General features: G+C 42.1%; 1 protein-coding gene across 3 annotated transcripts in view; it reads left to right on the top strand.

Annotated features, from left to right (window-relative positions):
• The window catches only part of BRF1 (BRF1 general transcription factor IIIB subunit), a 338,242-nt gene that overhangs the window by 255,734 nt on the left and 65,207 nt on the right, over positions 1–17,301 (top strand). For 2 of the 3 annotated variants that reach the window (XM_073570652.1, XM_073570644.1), the window contains one exon: positions 56–306. In XM_073570652.1, the coding sequence (XP_073426753.1) occupies positions 56–306 (251 nt within the window). Of the gene's footprint in view, positions 1–55; positions 307–402; positions 947–17,301 lie in introns of those variants that run through there. The other variant, XM_073570660.1, reaches the window with a different exon arrangement.

The following is a 17,301-nucleotide window of genomic DNA, read 5'->3' as shown; positions in this document are numbered from 1 at the left end:
TCATTAATGTATGAGATAGGAGTCAGCCGCTAACATTTTTTACTTTTGTTTATAGCCAAAAAAGTCTACCAAACGCAGAGCACCCATTCAGGCCAGCACAGCTGGAGAAGCCATAGAGAAGATGCTAGAACAAAAGAAAATCTCTAGTAAAATTAACTACGATGTTCTGAGGGACCTTAACAGCAAAGTTGGCAGCACCCCCAAGCACGAGAAAACTGAGGAAATCGTCACGGAGAGCAAAGTGGCCCGGAGGAAAAGCTCTGCCAACAGGAGCGTGATCAGTACCATCAACAGCACAAACAAAAGGTAGGTCAGCCTCATCCCAGTGACTGATGGGCAGCATATGGCCGGTCTTTGTAGTTTACGTGAAGAACCTTTATTTTCGTTTGATTTTTCTATTAGCAGGAGAGTTGTGTGTAAGATATGCTGCCAAACTCTGGACACATGTGTCTTGTGTCATGTGGAAGAACCTTATCCTCTCTGTGTCTGCGTTCTCTTTCTCTTCTGATCTGCTTGCCTTCCACTTCATTGACATGACACATAACATGCTGCAGCGTTATCATGCTGAACCGCTTGAAAGAGCGATCCTTCCTACTGGCAATGACAGGCAGAGATGTCTAGTGATGTAGAAATTCCCCGCACTGGAGACGCTGAGCTGTTCAAAGTCCGTTCATTTCATTGATCATGGAGTGATATTGTGGTGACGGGATACTGCATTGTGCAGGGACGTAGAAGATTGCTGAAACCTGCTGAAATGTAATCACATCTCTGATAGCCACATCTCTGATATCCTCTTATGCGTCAGTCTACTGCAGGAAACTACTTCACCTATAGTGTACCCATTCCTCTGCAAGATTTTTTTTTGCCTGGTGTTCTATGTCCTTTTATTGACCATCTGTTGTATACATCCATGTAGATTGGGCAGCAATAAAGAGATCTGCAACCATCTATATATCCATGTGGTTAGTCACGGAGCACTATCTTTGCAGAAATTATAAATTGAAACGGTGAGCTAAAAATTAAGATTAAGGGACCCGTCACACATAGCGACGTTGCAGCGATCCCGACAACGATATGACCTTGTCAGGATCGCTGGTGTGTCGCTACATGATCGCCGGTGAGCTGCCACACAGGCAGATCTCAGCAGCGATCAGGACAGCGACGACGCGGGTAACAAGCGCGCACGTCGCTTAGTTACCCGCTGTGTACCTTAGATACCTGCGCGCTGGTGCAGGGAGCTGGTAACCAAGGTAAACAGCGGGTTTCTAAGTGCTGCGCGGCGCTTAGAAACCCGCTGTTTACCTTGGTTACCAGCTCCCTGCACCAGCGCGCTGGTAACTAAGGTACACAGAGGGTAACTAAGTGTCTCGTGCCCTTAGTTACCCGCGGTTTACTTTAGAAACCAGCGTCCAGCTCACTGATCGCTGGTCTCCTGCCTGCCACACGCAGCGATGCGCGCTGGCCAGCGGGAGACCAACGATCAAAAAAATGTCCAGTCCAGGCCATTCGAGCACGATCAGCGATACCCAGCAGGGGGGTCGGTCGCTGATACCTGTCACACACAGCGATCTCGCTGGTGAGATCGCAGTTGCGTCACAAAACTTGTGACTCAGCAGCGATCTCGCTGTGTGTGAAGGGGGAATGTCACCTATTGACAGGGTTTGATAAAAACTCCCTAAGGGTATGTGCACAAGGCATGTTTCAGACAGCGGCATACCCACATAGTTTTTGCTATAGGAAGACGTATCAGGACAATGCTTGCCTCTCAAAGCAAAGTGGATGGGATGTAAAGAAATCTCATGCCCATGGTTTGTTGTTTTGTTGCATTTTTTACTGACCTACAGGTGCATGTTTGAAATCCGCAACGTGTCCATTACTATTGTGATATTTACTTGTAGATTTCCCCATAGGATTGCATTAATGCAGAAAATTCACAAGTAAAAAAAATGTATGTAATCTGCACATGACTTTATCAATAAAGTTTTTTCAAATCCAAATACCAGGAAGTATAAAAAACAAAGCAGTGTTATATAAAATGTGAGATACTAAAAAGAGACAAAGTGCAATATAAAGGAAAAAAAACACAATAACTTAATGTAGGTAATAGGTGCAAAAATAATGCAGAAAACCTGCAACATCAAACACTCAGCAAAAACTCATCGTGGGAGCATTGGCTCACTTAGGCGTTTGCACACACCACCCTATGTAATGGTTGCCAAGATAATGAATTTTGCAACTTTTGTATGCCACTAGTGTCTTTAGCTCTGATGCAGATCCATTTGTTTCCATGGTAACAGACCACAAGCAGATCAGGTGTAGTCTGATTCTGCAGTACCACTAACATTTAATAGGCTAGCAAGTGTAAAGCCCCCCTATACACATAAGACTAACATTGTCCGAATTCATTAGTATCAACGGGTTTGGCTGACTACCTATGGTGGTCCCGGGTAGATGATTATCAGGGGACTTAAGGAACCGACATGTCCTGATTTCAGACTGCCGATTATTTTCTTCTCCCTGAGATAAGTAGTCAACTGTATGGGATAGACGTCCAAGATGGCTACCGGCTGTATGATCGGTCTAGCCATTGTTCAGCCAACAGCCATCTAGTGTGTGTGGGGGGGTTTAGGTTGGAGATGGATGCCAAAAGGACTGCAGGATCAGTCTATTCTCTTGTATTTACTCCTAGTTTTTCTTAACCAAAAGTCTTTATACACAGGAAGATATTCTGTCCATAGTGAGCGTCAATCGACGTTATAGCAAGCTGATCAGCGCTTGTTTGCTTCCATTTATAAAAGATTATCAGGTGTTTGGTGCGATCATTCTTTTCCTCCTCAGTTTAGTTTATATAAGAGAACTAATAATAATTTTTAGCCCTGCACAAAAAGTTCACCTGACAAGTGTTTTCTTTTCTGTTGCAATGATTGGGAAGGAACATGGCTATGAATGATCATCAGCCTGGGTTACATTTGGTAGGTGAAACTCCCCTTTAAACTGCGTTCCAGATGTGGGCAAGCCTTCAGGGCCCGGATTCACCTGATCAGTCACCTCCGGACTCACAGCCATTGATCCTTTTCTAAACCCTGCCGTCATGGTCATCATACTCTATGAAGGACGAACAGCATAATCTGAATATCCATACAAGCTGTTTCTTAGTCGGTAGAATCAAACATGGGTTTGAAGGGAGATGGAAAGATCTTACAAAATGTACATGTTTTCAGTGTAATAGTGCCAACCAGATGGGAAAGGGTTAACAAATTTTGGGCATCGCTAATTTCATCATATGCCTTAAGAATGGAGTCCCACATGAGAGTAGGCCTACTTGATATTTCCTTTTATCTAGCTGTCAGACTTGTCTTGTCCGTTTCAGATCTATCACAGCCCTAAGGGAAATGAAATCCCTCTAGAGTATAGCAAACTGCCTGAGACTCCGCTGTGTTTTCCTTGAGGCAGTGGGGGTCATAGAAAGTTAATGTGATTTATCATAAAGCTGGATTGCAGGCTGCAGAACACTTGGGGGGCTGGCGGTGCAGTCAGGCGGCGGCGGCTGTGCGTTACCGAATGATTCACTGACAATTCTCACATCCTGAAAAGATCCCTTCTCTTTATTCTGCCTGCTTAGCCATTGTCAAGTTTTATAAAGTTAATCACAACTTCTATTTTTTTTTTTTACTCCTTGAGGATAAGATTAGTGTCAAACCAGCTCGGATCCTATACAAATAATCTACACATGAACTACTCTAGCCGTTTCATGTAGGGAGACATTTTAACCCTTTAACCTGCTTAATTGTCGTTTTTGGTCATGGTTCATGGCTGCGCTGGCTCTCTGAATATTTGGGAAGCACCGGATACTTTTTATGTTACTGTTAGTTATTCTGCCATTGCTGGATGGAAATTCTTTGAATGGAGAGGCAAATCTAAGAATAGGAGCTGTTCTGCAGTACCCGGCTGCAGCTACTACACATTTCTTTTAAGCTCTGTTTAAAATGCTTACATTCACCAGTAGCAAATAACAGCTGATTGGTGGGGACGCAAGGTTTCGGACCCCCATGGTCTCCTATGAATAGGTCATCACTTCTCTCAGACAACCCCTTTAAGCAACAGATGATACCACATCATACCACTCTATTTTTACATATCTCAGTAGAGGTGCCTCAGAGCTCAATGTTTATGATTTTGAATATCCTGATATAATTCAGCTAGAAAACATGGGGCAATAATGGGTTAATAGATGGGTTAATAAAACCAACTCTTTTTGTATAACTCCCAAATTTTGAAATTGGGACAGACTGCAATCAGTGCTGCCAGGATCAGTCATACTGCCCGCGGTTTGGCCAGCAAGAGTCAGCTGATCGGTTCCTTTTAAAATGTACCGGATTTATCAGTTTGGGGGATCTTTAAACTGTCTAATCAAAGTTTACTCCAAGTGTTGTGCAAGGCAGAAAAAGTGTAAAAATGAAAAAAAAAAAAAAAAAAAAAAATTTAATTTGGGATTCTTTGCAAATATGCATATTTTATTAAGATTTAACAATGACTGCAAAAGACAACGAAGCATAGACTGAGAATTACATTAGGGAAATGTTGGAGTTTGGTGAGATTAATGGGTTTTTCCTCAAGCAACATTTTATCACAGCCCAGGATCAGGGCTCACAGTTATAACATGGGATTAGTGGACATGGGATTACTGCAGTTTTGAGAAGAATAGCTCCAAAATGTACAGTGCTAACATCAAAAGATGATTGATCAGTGGGTTCTTTCTTACTAAAACTAAATTTTTTTTTACCATTTTTTTTTCTTACCGTAGTTGGAGAAATGTTCACATATTTAATATGAATTGCTGCTATCTTCAAAATTAATGTATTTTTGTAGAGTCCATGAATTATTATGTAGACTTGATTATACAGAGATGGATGTTTTCTGCTGTTTATGACATATACAGTCATATGTAAAAGTTTGGGCACCCCTATTAATGTTAACCTTTTTTCTTTTTAACAATTTTGGTTTTTGCAACAGGTATTTCAGTTTCATATATCTAATAATTGATGGACTCAGTTATATTTCTGGATTCAAATGAGGTTTATTGTACTAACAGAAAATGTGCAATCTGCATTTAAACAAAATTTGACCGGTGCAAAAGTATGGGCACCCTTATCATTTTTTTGATTTGAACACTCCTAACTACTTTTTACTGACTTCCTGAAGCACTAAATTGGTTTTGTAACCTCATTGAGCTTTGAACTTCATAGCCAGGTGTATCAAATCATGAGAAAAGGTATTTAAAGTGGCCACTTGCAAGTAGTTCTCCTATTTGATTCTCCTATGAAGAGTGGCATCATGGGCTCCTCAAAACAACTCTCAAATGATCTGAAAACAAAGATTATTCAACATAGCTTTTCAGGGGAAGGATACAAAAAGTTGTCTCAGAGATTTAACCTGTCAGTTTCCACTGTGAGGAACATAGTAAGGAAATGGAAGAACACAGGTACAGTTCTTGTTAAGCCCAGAAGTGGCAGGCCAAGAAAAATATCAGAAAGGCAAAGAAGAAGAATGGTGAGAACAGTCAAGGACAATCCACAGACCACCTCCAAAGACCTGCAGCATCATCTTGCTGCAGATGGTGTCACTGTGCATCGGTCAACAATACAGCGCACTTTGCACAAGGAGAAGCTGTATGGGAGAGTGATGCGAAAGAAGCCGTTTCTGCAAGCACGCCACAAACAGAGTCGCCTGAGGTATGCAAAAGCACATTTGGACAAGCCAGTTACATTTTGGAAGAAGGTCCTGTGAACTGATGAAACAAAGATTGAGCTGTTTGGTCATACAAAAAGGCGTTATGCATGCGCTGTATTGTTGACCGATGCACAGTGACACCATCTGCAGCAAGATGATGCTGCAGGTCTTTGGAGGTGGTCTGTGGATTGTCCTTGACTGTTCTCACCATTCTTCTTCTCTGCCTTTCTGATATTTTTCTTGGCCTGACACTTCTGGGCTTAACAAGAACTGTACCCGTGTTCTTCCATTTCCTTACTATGTTCCTCACAGTGGAAACTGACTGGTTAAATCTCTGAGACAACTTTTTGTATCCTTCCCCTGAAAAGCTATGTTGAATAATCTTTGTTTTCAGATCATTTGAGAGTTGTTTTGAGGAGCCCATGATGCCACTCTTCATAGGAGAATCAAATAGGAGAACTACTTGCAAGTGGCCACTTTAAATACCTTTTCTCATGATTTGATACACCTGGCTATGAAGTTCAAAGCTCAATGAGGTTACAAAACCAATTTAGTGCTTCAGGAAGTCAGTAAAAAGTAGTTAGGAGTGTTCAAATCAAGAAAATGATATGATAAGAGTGCCCATACTTTTGCACCGGTCAAATTTTGTTTAAATGCAGATTGCACATTTTCTGTTAGTACAATAAACCTCATTTGAATCCAGAAATATAACTGAGTCCATCAGTTATTAGATATATGAAACTGAAATACCTGTTGCAAAAACCAAAATTGTTATAAAGAAAAAAGGTTAACATTAATAGGGGTGCCCAAACTTTTACATATGACTGTACTTGTATCAATTATCAGCTCGCAAAACGTCATTAATTATCAGCGAGACAGCAGGGAGCTATTGTATCTGCATTGTTGCCTTTACTGCCAGTATTGTTGCCGCCATGGCCATCCGAGGAGGACAACCATGACCTATCGTCATGTCATGTCATTTTGTGTATTGCCACACGGGTCACATAACCCATTCAGTTCTGAAGTGATGAGGATGTCATATTAGTTTCCAGCTTCAAATTCATGATTTACCGTATAGTTGCATATACTTGTCTGGTATATTTGTGTTTCCTGCACTGTTGTGTAGCTGTACGGAGTGCACAGATAAGTCATACCTAGGCCATTGTGACTGATGAAAACCAAAGACTTCTGTCTATCTAATCTCATATATATACTGTCTTTCTGGTATCCAGAAAAGCATTTGTGCAGTCCAACATTGATGTTAGATGAGAGGGCTGACTTGTAATTTCCATTCTAGTTCATCGGAAATGTATGCAATGGGGTGGAGGTCAGGGCTTTGTGCGGTTAGTCTCATTCGTCCACACCAAACTTACACAAACATGCCTTTATGGAGGCTGCTTTGTGCACAGGGCAGAGCTATGGGGACCAAAAAGGGTCCTTTCCCAAAGTTGGATGCTGTTGCACCATAAAAGCCACCCATTCAGCCATTTGCTCTCAGTCCTGACTTGCTCATACTCATTTGGTTCGGATTTGTGTGTTTAAAGGAAAGAGCAGGGACAGACACTATCAGACAGCTTTGGCATATATTATAAATAACCAAAACGTTGGGTGTTAAAATTCTTTACTTTGTGTATTCTGGCCAAAGGAGTTTTTTGGTGAAAGTGAAGTTATAACTTGTCCATTTATTCTATATGGGGGCTGCCGGGAAAAGCCAAGTGCAGCCCTTGGTAGTCCCATAGGGAATGAATGTAGCTGCTATCAATCATGTACACTGCTGCTCCATGCGAACAGGGATAAAAGTTCATCATTATGCTGATTAGTGCAGGTCCCAACGGTCGGATCCTCACTGATTGTTGTGTTCACCTACGCCAGGGTTTCTCAACTCCAGTCCTCAAGACCCACCAACAGGTCAAGTTTTCAGGATTTCCTTAGTGTTGGAGCGGTGATAATTTCCTCACTTGCTCAAGCATTAATCGCATCACCTGTGCAACACTAAGGAAATTCTGAAAACATGATCTGTTCGTGGGTCTTGAGGACTGGAGTTGAGAAACACTGATCTACGCTGTGAATAGGTGATGACTTTTTATTTGGACAACTCCTTTAAGACTTTCTTTCACTAGAGCTAAGTGGCTTAGACCAGCCCCTGAAAAACAACTCCATGGCATTGTCATTCACCAGACTGTACAGCAGACACAATTTAATGTTATCCTGGCAGTCATCAAACCCAGACTCATCCATCAGAAGCCACATAGAGGATTGTGAAACGTAGCTCCTCAGCACACGTTTCCGCTGCTCCAGAGTCCAGTGGTGGCAGCTTTTCGCCACTCCATCCAACACTTTGGCCTGCTACTGCTCAGCCATGAAGCTCCCAGCAAGGGTACAGTTTTGATGGTAATACAAGATGAGGTTAGGACTCTGCAGTTATAGAGTCAGCAGAGCGTTGGTGACTTTTCTGCGCTCTGCTCCTCAGCACTCCGTGACGCTGCTCTGCAACTTTACGTGGTCTCCACTTTTTGGCTAAGTTGCTGCAGTTCCTTCCACTCTGCAGCAACTTAGCCAAAAAGTGGAGACCATGTAAAGTTGCAGAGCAGCGTCACGGAGTGCTGAGGAGCAGAGCGCAGAAAAGTCACCAACGCTCTGCTGACTCTATAACTGCAGAGTCCTAACCTCATCTTGTATTTTGGAGGGAAGAAATGTTCTGAACTGATTTGTTGCAATGGTGACCCTATTAAAGGACCGTGCTGGTATCAGTCAGCTCTATTCTATCACAAACGTTGGGAATTGCAGACAGCATGGTGAGGGGATGGATTTTATATACCTGTGCCAATGAAGCTGAATGAAAAACCTGATCTCCTGGTGGTCGGTAAGCACTACCCTTTCTTTTATAAGGTTAGTGAAGTGTGACGACAGAATTCCAGATAGAAGGAAAATAGTCTCATGTGTGATCCCTGGAAGAAATCAATTGGTAATCCTGGCTCTTTTATTTACTAAATAAGGCGATTGACACTGGGACATGGCACCTCTGCTTCTAAGCTTCTTCAGATCTGATGATAAACATCATTTCACTTCTCAGCCCCCTGTGGTCAGTAAAGCCCGTTCTTCAAATTGATTTATATCAGGCATGTGTCTGCCTGTACTGACTAATAGTGGATTAATTGGATGTTTTATTCTTGCCATCAATATATTTTTTCCTATAAAGTTCGTGCTGATCTAATGGTATGGGGGTTTAAAAGGTCCTTCAGCTCTCCTGATTTATCTACTTTAACATATTCTTGTGTTTCCTATAAAAGTACTTTATTTGGAATGCCATTTCTAAGAATTTTGCAGTCTGCTTCACCTCTGTTATTTCCTCTGGATAGAGCTATACCAGCATGTTTCTTTGTTTATATATATATATATATATATATATATATATATATATATATATATATATATATATATATATATATATATAGCTAAGAAAGCAAGTTCATTATCATTTAGAAACAAGAATACTAATGTTTTAACTCGGGAATAGTTCGGAAATCAATATTTTGTGTTAATAACCATGATTTTTAATCACAGCTGTCATGCGCCTTGGCATGCTTTCCACCAGTATTTCACACTGCTTTTGGGTAACCTTATGCCACTCCTGGTGCAAAAATTTAAGCAGTTCTTCTTTGTTTGATTGCTTGTGACTATCCATCTTCCTCTTGATTACATTCCAGAGGTCTTCAGTGGGGATCAGGTCTGGAGATTGGGCTGGCCATGACAGGGATTTGATGTGGTAGTCCTTCATGCACACATTGCTTGACCTAGCTGTGTGGCATTGCGCATTGTCCTGCTGGAAAAAAACAGTCCTCAGAGTTGGGGAACATTGCCTGAGCAGAAGGAATCAACTGCTTTTCCAGGATAACCTTGTATGTGGCTTAATTCATACGTCCTTCTCAATGATTAACCTGCCCAATTCCAGCCTTGCTGAAGCATCCCCAGATCATCACTGATCCTCCACCAAATTTCACAGTGGGTGCAAGACACTGTGGCTTGTACGCCTCTCCAGGTCTCCGTCTAACCATTAGATGACCAGGTGTTGGGCAAAGCTGAAAATTAGACTCATCAGAGAAGATTACCTTACTCCAGTCCTCTATTGTCCACGCGTTATGGTCTTTGGGAAACTTCAGCCTGGCTCTCCTTTGCTTTCTCATTGATGAAATCCTTTTTTCTACCTTTACATGACTTGTGCCCTGCCTCTAGGAGCCCATTACAAACTGTTTTTGCCATGCACTTCTCCCCAGCTGCCATTTGAAATTCCTTTTGTAGGTCACTTGATGTCTTCCTGCGGTTGCTGAGTAATGATTGACACTGTAGGAGAAAAAAACTCAGAATAGGGTATTATCCGTTGGATAAGTTAAAGAAAGTAGTCAGATCACACTCACCTGATATGTGAGAAATAAAGGCACATAGAATCATCAGTCAGCTGCCGTAGATCCACAGGTCAAACTAGTGACCGCAAACGTATTAAATTACTGGAGATTTCTTGGATTATTTTCCTGTACTGCTATATATGACTAAGGAGCAAACAGTTCATAAAAGAGATGGTTTATTCACAATCTCAACGCGTTTCGAAGTACAAGACTTCTTCCTCAGGAGATGATATAGTATTTTCCTCCAGCACACTATGTGTTGTGAGGGTTAAGTTAAAGTTGCATAAAGGGCTGGTTTCATGTGGACCTTCCTAGAGGGGGTGGGAAGAGGTCCACTTTATCTTCACTTGCAGAGCTGCCAGGACCTGTGTGATGTCATGATCATGTGGTCAGTCACATGATGGAAAGAGTCACATAGTCTGGGGTTTAAGTAAATGGGCTCTACAGGCAGTCTGGGTTCAGCTAGCCTGGAGAAAGGAGTCTCCAGTGTCCTGTAGAGGACAGACTGAACCTGTGACGCTATAGAGCGGGGTGCCACCCGCATCATATGGACTGTGTTGCAGTGTTTGTTTTTCTTTGTTGTTTTTTTCTGTTTTAGCCGGAAAGCTGAGTTTTTTTTTCCCCTTGTGTTGGTTTATGCCGCTTACTAATAAACCGACCCAGGATTTAAAGAGACGGTGTTCCTATCTTTCCTACCTCTGTGTACCGCCACGTGAGTTGAACTACCATAATATATTAACAACTTGATGTGGCCACATTGTCTTTGTTAGTAGCGTGAGTACCTACTCTGACATTATGAGCACTGTTTGTATGATGTCGGCCTATGTAGGAAACTTATACTTTATTCCCTGTATATTCAATGTATTCATACATTTCCAGGAGGAAGAATAAAAGGACACAACAGTGTAGCGTTCTGACAGAAGGTGCCCTGGGGTTATATCAGCAGAGCTAAAGGGCCACTTGGGTAAACCATGTTCAGCAAATGGGGCTAATGGGGCTTCTTATACACCCATTTACCTATATCATATAATGTAAATTGCTGCTGCATAAATCACAATCCTTTACAGACCTCCATTTTAGTGATGCCAGCATAGGTTCTTGTTTGTAGCCTGTGAATACAGTCCATGCTGCAAACCAGTAACAGGATCTGCAGCCACAGCGAACATGTTCTAAGTCTGTGAACTTTTGTAATAATTTTGTGCCACCATGTTTACAGATAACAGACAATTCAGTGTGTGGTGTGATCCCACGGTTATACATTACTGCCATGCGTACTATTAGGACCTGTGGTCACTGCAGGTTAGTATAATACAGCATTTTGTGATGTACTTGAGCAAAGAGACACTTCAGAGAAATTGCAAATGACACAAACACACAGGGTACAGGGAGGCAACAGACAACACAATATAGAAAGACACTGAGCTCTGAACCAGCAGGTCCACAAGCCAGGATCTTAGAAAAAGCAGAGATCATTGTATGTTTTTCTATACACTCTGTTGGGCATGTAATTGACAGTAATATATACATCACTAGCAATATGGGTATGAGGGACAGAGGCGATAAAGACACACTGTGTACAGCTTTGAGGGAAGAGATGAGAGAAAACAATATAAAAAGACAATGAGCTCTGAACCTGCAAGACCACAAGTTGACTTATCAGATAAAGCAGAGAACCATGTAAATTTCCAAATATTATTCACTATTAGGCACATAATTGCAAGTAGTATAAAAATGACCATGCATATTTATTCATGTTAGCATTTTTCTTTGGCTTTTTAGTTCTTTTCGTGCTGGAAGCTGCAGCTGCTTTTCGTTGCCTGTAGTGAGATCAGCAGGCTTGTCGGTGTCTAGTTCCTCTGCACAAGGCTGTTATGTAACATGGACCGGGGTCTCTTCATTTACAGACTGTCACTGCATTTGCTTTTTCGACTTCATGGTCTGAGTAGAAAGCTGATTTATTATGTAGTTAATAAATGATTGCGGCACTGCCTGTGGGCAGCTGCAACGGGACCTTCACTCCTGATAAATAACGAATGGCTATGTTAAATGATTGACAAGGCAGAAGGCAGGAACAAGACTGTGCATAAAGGGGAAGTAAAAAAACAATGTTATTCTGTAACACTTTGCCCATATTGAGCGTGGATCGACAGCATAGCAAGTTGATTGGCATTCCTTGCGCTTCCCTTTATTTGCACCAATCATCTGTATGTTCACACTGTATGGGGATATACTGTCATTACTACAATCTTTCATCTCTGTGTGGTTTGCATGTTCTCGGCAGCACATTTACACGTGGGGATGTGCTGCTGTATCAAACATTTCGTCGTTTGCCAGCTGTTTGATGGCCTGTTTTACATTGGGAGTGGACAGTTATCAGTCCATGTAAAAAGACCTATCTTATACCAGCCTAGCTACTGTAGGGCAATCTAGTAGTGGCCAGTGGCACACAATACTGTAGCTTTGTAGGCCACTGGTTTATCAGTGAGATGAAAGGGGTACAACTGCTGCCAGAATTAGTGGGGAGTAGTTGAGTCTTGAGGACACTTCTTCATGCTTGGTCTTTTCTTTGCCTAGAGTACTTCTTTGGTTTCATGTTTGCTTTAGACATCTTGTTCCGGGGAAATAGACCTTTTAGATGTTCCTTTGTAGCAAAAAGCATTATTTACTATGAATTATAATCTATCGTCTGCGGCTTGGTCAGGCCGGTGGAGAGTTGCCAGTTCAGATCAGTGTTGTAATGTATATAATAGCTCCTTAGTCAGAATGGAAGCGTCCTAGTCATGATTTGATGGTACCTTCAAATTAAACTGGCGCTCTCCTGGAAGATTTATTGATGATGTGTTTCTCCTTTCCAGTCCATTGACTGCACTTTTCCAGAGGAACAAAGAGATCACATTGAGGTCTGATTGCAGCTTTTATGATTTGCCTTACATTAACTAGAAGAAATATCTTCTTAAATTACCCAGGAAGCTCACTCTTTAGGAAGGAGGGGGTCCAGGCCACGAGATGTTTCCAGCGCACATCTGAGCTCCCTAATGATATCTGAGAGGACAGGATGTATTATTAGAGTAATAATCTTGTCTGGTTAATCCCGTGAACACCTTGTCTGGAGAAGAATGGAAAAGTACTGCGAGGAAGGATCGCACAGTGCTGGAGGTTGTACGCTGAGGGATGTAAATACATTAGGAGCAGCCTTTATTGTCAGGCATATTGGTAAAATCTGATTATTTTCTCTTTGATGTTCATCCTGAGTGTCTTCAAGGAAGGACTGAGCAATGAGAACGGTTTCTGCAGCCTTTTCTTCCACACGTACACAGAAAGCACCTAGAACTTAAAGGCAAAATGGTCCTCTGATATGTTATCGATACATGTGAGAAGACCATGCTGGTGATGCCTGGGAGTGTGGCCCACCACCACTGGCTTCTACAACAAGAGGAAAAGAAATGGCTTAAATCCTATAATGCCCCTTATAGTTTACTTACTGAAGATCTGATCCAACATTTTTCTCACATTTCTGTATATTGTCAGCATTATTTTCCTGGATTTGTCCAACAGCCACTTCTTTAAAAAAAAAAAAAAACTCCTGTGCTTGCATCACAGAAAGTTTGTATTGTCCAACATTGAGGCTACTTCTTTTTTACATATCCGTTTTGGATCTTTACATTTTGTGGATGTTATTGTTGCTCCCTAAAAAAAAGAGAGAAATTTTAAGGCTTTGTTCTTATTTTGTTAATAGGCTATTTTTGGCGTGTACATCAGATACAGCTCCTGGCATAGGCTTCAAATGTTTCCAAAAGGCTTTGTTTACCCATTGCAGGACAAATGGGTGTTCTTATGACCGCCCTGATGCTGGTATATCTTAGTATACTTTTTTTGTGTTATGGAAAATCATATTACACTCTACTATTTTATATGCCTATACAATATAATGGGTGGCAGCAGCAGAGGCATAGCTAGGGGTTCAGCTTGGAACGAAACATTCGAGTGGGCCCCTAACTGATAACCCTGATTACAAGTATGCTGGCACACTTCTATTACCACCATATGGCGACATAGTGGTAGATACCAGTCCTGCAGAACATACAAGTGATTACAGTACAGTTATGGATAATAACATACAGCTGACGTTCTGTCTGGTGGAATCATTCACTTTTCACGTCTTTTCCATCTGGTCCAGACTGACATGACAACTTCTCCCAGCCACAACTCTTCTGCAGGGATTACAGCAAAGACACACATAACTTCTCACATTTCTAGCACCGTCCCCATCTATCCCCAAACTGCACAACTGCATCCTACTTATATCCCAATGCTGAGCCGCTGCTGCCATGTGTCCCTATTACTGCACCTACTGTTTGGCACAATAACAGCTCCTCTTACTGCCCCACCTAATAATGTCCACCACTGTGCCCCTTATATAGTAATTATTATTATTATTATTATTTATATAGCACCATTGATTCCATGGTGCTGTACATGAGAGGGGGTTACATACAAATTACAGATATCACTTACATACAGTAAAGAAACTAACAATCAATGAACTGATAAAGAAGGGAGAGGACCCTGCTCTTGAGGGCTTACCTTCTATAGGATGGTGGGGAAAATGCCTCCTTTTGTGTCCTCTAGATGTTAAAATTGCCTCTTAGAATATAATGCCTTTTGCAAATGCACTAGAAAAGCGTTCACATTTTGTCCTTTTGACAGTCACAATACTCTGAGTGCCCCTATAACAATAATGATTCTTAAGTGCCCTCTTAACATTTAATAATGTCCACTGAGTCCTCAAATGTAAAGCTCCTCTATACACATTATGGTGGGCCAACAGCTCCCTTATACAGAGTATGATGTCTCCACAGCTCCTCTATATACAGTATACTGGGCCCACAGCTCTGCTATACACAGTATGATACCCACGCAGCTCTTCTATACATAGTATGATGTCCCTGCTGATCCCTTAAAACACAGTATAATGATCCTCACATTATCTCCTACACCTTAGAATGGCCCCCCACATTAGCTCCCATGCTGTATAACGGCTCCCACACTTTTAAGGACCCCCCCTACAATGTATGAGGGCCCTTCACAGTGGTCTCCACACTGTATGATTGCCCCCCCACAGTAGGCCCAAACTGTATGACTAGCTTTCACGCTGTCTAATGACCCTCTCATCAGCCCCCAGCCTTAGCCCCCAGACTATATAATGCCCACTGTATTAGCCCCCAAACTGTATAATTGCTCCCACAGTAGCTGTATAATGGCCCCACATTCACTTCCGAGCTGTGTAATTTCCATTGCATTAGCCCCCCCCCCCCCAAACAATATAATGTCCACTTCATTAAGTCCCAAACTCTTTAATTTCCCGGTCTTAGCGCTGGTGCATGCACACGATGTCAGAGTCGTGGTATGGTGTGAAGACATTACCGTGCCACGACTCTTGACATCCTGGGAATGCGTTGGAGCCACGGCCATTCTGTAGAACGCAGTCTTAAAGTGACCTTCTGCCTAAAGAGAATGGAGAGCGGTAGTGCAGGGAGACCATTTCTCCTTGCTCTACTGCTAGGATGTACTATAAGTGTAGCGACGCTCTGGGTGGGCCCTTCTGAGTGCTGAGACTGGGACACCCGCGCCCTCTGCAGCCTCCTGTCGCAGGTACACTACCGTTCAAAAGTTTTTCGTCACCCAGACAATTGTGTTTTCCATGAAAACTCATACTTTTATTAATCAAATGAGTTGCCAAATAATTGTAAAATCTAGTCCAGACATTGACAAGGTTCGAAAAAAATATTTTTATTTGAAATAATAATTTTCTCCTTCAAACTTTGCTTTCGTCAAAGAATGCTCCCTTTGCAGCAATTACAGCATTGCAGACCTTTGGCATTCTAGCAGTTAATTTGCTGAGGTAATCTGGAGAAATTTCACCCCATGCTTCCAGAAGCCCCTCCCACAAGTTGGTTTGGCTTGATGGGCACTTTTTGCTTACCATACGGTCAAGCTGCTCTCACAACAGCTCAATGGGGTTGAGATCTGATGACTGCACTGGCCACTCCATTACAGATAGAATACCAGCTGCCTGCTTCTTCCCTAAATAGTTCTTGCATAATTTGGAGGTGTGCTTTGGGTCATTGTCCTGTTGTAGGATGAAATTGGCTCCAATCAAGCACTGTCCACAGGGTATGGCATGGCGTTGCAAAATGGAGTGATAGTCTTCCTTATTCAAAATCCCTTTTACCTTGTACAAATCTCCCACTTTACCAGCACCAAAGCAACCCCAGACCATCACATTACCTCCACCATGCTTGACAGATGGCGCCAGGCACTCTTCTAGCATCTTTTCAGTTGTTCTGCATCTCACATGTTCTTCTTGTGATCCAAACACCTCAAATTGGATTCGTCTGTCCTTAACACTTTTGTCTAATCTTCCTCTGTCCAATTTGTCTAATCTTCCTCTGTCCAATGTCTGTGTTCTTTTGCCCATATTAATCTTTTCCTTTTATTATCCAGTCTCAGATATGGCTTTTTCTTTGCCACTCTGCCCTGAAGGCCAGCATCCCGGAGTCGCCTCTTCACTGTAGACGTTGACACTGGCATTTGGCGTGTACTATTTAATGAAGCTGCCAGTTGAGGACCTGTGAGGCGTCAGTTTCTCAAACTACAGACTCTAATGTACTTGTCTTGTTGCTCATTTGTGCAGCGGGGTCTCCCACTTCTCTTTCTACTCTGGTTAGAGCCTGTTTGTGCTCTCCTCCGAAGGGAGTAGTACACACCGTTGTAGGAAATCTTCAGTTTCTTGGCAATTTCTCGCATGGAATAGCCTTCATTTCTAAGAACAAGAATAGACTGTCGAGTTTCACATGACAGTTCTTTTTTTCTGGCCATTTTGAGAGTTTAATGGAACCAACAAATGTAATGCTCCAGATTCTCAACTAGCTCAAAGGAAGGTCAGGTTTATAGCTTCTCTAATCAGCCATACTGTTTTCAGCTGTGCTAACATACTTGCACAAAGGTTTTCAAGGGTGTTCTAACCAGTCATTAGCCTTCTTACACAGTTAGCAGACACAAAGTACCAGAAGAACACTGGAGTGATGGTTGTTGGAAATGGGCCTATAAACACCTATGAAGATATTGCATTACAAACCAGACGTTTGCAGCCAGAATTGCCATTTAC

This window comes from Dendrobates tinctorius, unplaced genomic scaffold (assembly GCF_039654945.1).
Source record: "Dendrobates tinctorius isolate UK_male_01 unplaced genomic scaffold, ASM3965494v1 ptg000006l, whole genome shotgun sequence".
Classification (NCBI taxonomy): Eukaryota; Metazoa; Chordata; class Amphibia; order Anura; family Dendrobatidae; genus Dendrobates; species Dendrobates tinctorius.
This window is presented reverse-complemented; position numbering and strand designations above follow the sequence as displayed.